The 3327-nt window shown below is 44.1% G+C and overlaps 1 protein-coding gene across 1 annotated transcript; it reads right to left on the bottom strand.

The window, feature by feature from the left end:
• Positions 1 to 872: 872 nt before the first annotated feature.
• On the bottom strand, positions 873 to 3081 carry LOC104625605 (cytochrome c oxidase subunit 7B, mitochondrial-like). Its single transcript, XM_010293271.1, has 3 exons — positions 3045 to 3081; positions 1490 to 1614; positions 873 to 947 (listed from the first exon to the last, which is right to left on the bottom strand). Exons 1-3 carry the CDS (start codon positions 3079 to 3081, stop codon positions 873 to 875), a joined length of 237 nt encoding a protein of 78 aa, XP_010291573.1.
• Positions 3082 to 3327: the final 246 nt, after the last annotated feature.

The raw sequence follows: 3327 nt of genomic DNA, 5'->3' as shown, positions 1-3327 counted from the left end.
CGCTTCAGTCGCCGCCGCTCAAAGCGTAGCAGAGCCAACCCGTGTCCGAAGAGGTCCGGGCCTAGACCCTGCACCGAGCCGCAGGTCAAACGAGCGTTTTCACTTAGCCCCGGGACAAGGTAATTAAAATCTCGGAGGCGAGTAAAGGCAGCCATTTCGTACATCTCTGCTGTATCAAAAAGCAGGCTCTTTGCGTTTCTCCGGGATTGAAACCGACTCGGAGGTTTACAGAGTCTGCACTCACCCCTAATCTATTTCCTAACAAGTTTTGATGGCGCCAGAACTCATCAGAAAAGCCACGTTTCTCTGGTGGATAGCAGCGCCGGGGCGTTGCCTGCTTCTGCCGGGCGTCTCTGACTCGAAAACTTAAGTTCTTCACAACTCTCAAGGGCCTCAGAGGGAAACAGCTTATTTGCAGAGCGATTCAAGGCATAAAAACACTTGTGGAAAAAAATGGGATTTCAACAGAAAATAGAAACTTGGTCATTAGATGCGGAACAGAAGTCAGAGGTGAAGTGATGTGAACTCTGCAGTGGGAATGCACGTGAGGTCTGTTTAAGCACATGCATCTCGCTAAATGGACAACTGCACAGTGCTCTGGCTTTGTCCATTATCCACGACTGTCCTTTACAGGAATAACTGGGACTACCTAAAACATGATTTAATTATTTTGAGTTTTTACACTATTTCTTGTACTCAGCAGACACGGAGCACACATGAAACCCAGAAGAGCCAGACAGGTTTCTAGGTATGTTTATTAGACAAGGAATGCCACTGTACAAGTGGTAATCAAGGAACAAATGCCATTACATGATCATTTATTTTTTTGTTTTCAGTGAAAGTTTAGACCAGTTCATTATAAGCAAAAGCTGTTACTCCCTCCATTCTTTTGGAGTGATTCTGCCAACAGGTGACAAGCCCCACTGAATTCCAGCTTGTGTAAACACCTGTAGGAGGATAAAAATCAAGATTAACAACTCTGAAATCAAAGAAACCTTCTGAAAGAGGGCTGTTTCTATTGTTTTCAGTTTAGATTTCTGGTATTAGAACATGAGATTCATCTTTTACTAAAGCAGGTGGAATATATTTCTATTGAGTAATATTTAAATACTTCCCATCTTCTCTTTGTATCTAGCTTTAGAACAAAGAATCTGGAATGTAAAACCTCATCACCATACTGTTGTTTTCATCTGTGATTTTTTCTGCTAAACCCTCTACCTGTATAGCTTAAAAATCCCAAGTAAAATAGAGAACATTTGTGTTTCTACAACATTTTAAAATCAAGCAATAGACTGACATAAAAATTTGTGTAACAACTCAAAATACGAACGAACAACTTTCATCTCTATCACATTACTATTCACTTGTATGAAAAGGTCCTAAATTCTGACCACCCAAGCTATTTCAAACAAGTAAGCCCTTGTGAAACTTAATAGTTTGCAAGTTTACAGCTACAGTCACAAGAGTGGTGAAAAAAAGGATGACTTACGTATCCCCAGACAGCAGTAAAAACTGCAGCTCCGCCAAGGAGTACCAGGTTTCCATATTTATCATGGAAGTCAGGCTCATATTTGCGATGAGCTTGTCTTATTGCAGTATGCTGAATGCCACGGGCTAATGAATGTTAAAGAGAATTAGAAGTACAGAAGTCAGCTAGAATATACATTCAAACCATTCACAATCTTCATCTCCCACCAACAGAGGCAAGCATAAGCACGAGAAGACTTTAAGAAAAGCTGAAAAAAAATTACTCTGCTGGACTTAGAGCTTTGGAATGGTTCCAAAACACAGGATAAACAAAAGCCTTGCATTTTGTTTCAACTCTCCCACTTTCTCTCTAGAAAGTCTTTCCTGAAGGCTAATGCCAGCAAGAAAACCCTGTAAGTTACCTCTTTCATTAGTATGTTTTCTTTGGGCCCTCACTGTGGAATTTCAAGCACATTTTTAAGTATTACTATTTCTCTAATAAAATATTTTGTTTAGTACTTAAAAGTTTCAGGTTTCTACATGTAAGTGTCAATATTGACATTATGTATATCTAACACAACCATTTTCAGGATGAAGCTCACAATCAAATTAAGGGGTTGAAGATAGGGGGTAACACCCTTCTCGTTCCTTCAAGATTTTTCAAGGGAGGGGAGGGAGGTGAAGAAGGAAGTGGAAATAACCGTGGGCCTTTGCATGAGGTAAATAATAGAGAACAAAATACAGGAGGGTATCTTCAGATGACAGACTGTATGATGTACATTATAAACGTACACTATAAAAGGTACACTAAATAAGGATGAGACATCAGCTTCAAAACACAGATTGTTTAGCAGTTGCCTACAAAGCATTTGATGAGGCAGTGATCTGTGCATAAAGATAGATGTTACAAAACGTCATCTTTTTGTTTCAGGTCACTGGTTTACATTTACCCAAACACAACTAGAGAAGATGATGGCAATATCCTGCTGCTACCATACATTACATTACTATGTAATGCTACTACATCCCTAGCATGCTCTGTGAGGCTGCACAAGTTGTTTTGGTTTTTTTTTTTTAGCTTGAATATCCTACGGAGAGAAACACTGCTAAGCACGTTTATTTTAGGTGCACGCACCTCGGGCTAAGCACATCATGAAGCAGGACCAGGTTAAGCACTGGGGAGTCTATCACTGACGAGGTAACTTTACTCTTGAGTTTAAGGGCTGGTCATTAAGTACACCTTGCCACCTCAGGTTACAAGACCTGCATGTGCATTTAGTTACTACGAAGGAGGAAAAGCACCGGGGAAGGGAACCCAAGGTCAGCTCAAGTAAAATAAACTAGGAGGTAAAAGAAACAAAAAAAAAGCAGCACACGAAGGACGACGAGAGGGCCGGCCGCAGCCCCTCAGATGCCCTCACCACACGCCCCCGGGGGCGAAGGGAGCCCAGGGACTGCTCAGGGACAGTCCTCACAGGGAAGGCAAGAAACCGGGGGGAGACCCCTGACGAAACCGCCTACTCCCAAGACACACCCCCAGCACTTCTACACTCCGCAGAGCCTCCTCCTTTGCTTACCGGTGAGGTTCAGAGCAGCCCTAGCCACCGGGAACATGCTGACAAGCACGGTACGGCCCTACCGCCGGCGGGACGCTGGTACCCTTGGCGAGCGGTGAAAAACAAAATGGTGGCGCCGGAAGTGGCCAATGCGCCGCGCCGCTGAGCGGAGCCCTGTGGGTAACGCAGCGCGCAGTGGTGGAGGAAAGGCTGAGCCGGAGCGGGGGAAGCTCCGCAGCCGGGAGAGAGGCAGCGGGGCTTCTCTCCCGTTTACAGCCTCGGGAGCGTTCTTCACGGAAGGCTG

This window comes from Phaethon lepturus, unplaced genomic scaffold (genome assembly GCF_000687285.1).
Source record: "Phaethon lepturus isolate BGI_N335 unplaced genomic scaffold, ASM68728v1 scaffold45098, whole genome shotgun sequence".
Classification (NCBI taxonomy): domain Eukaryota; kingdom Metazoa; phylum Chordata; class Aves; order Phaethontiformes; family Phaethontidae; genus Phaethon; species Phaethon lepturus.
This window is presented reverse-complemented; position numbering and strand designations above follow the sequence as displayed.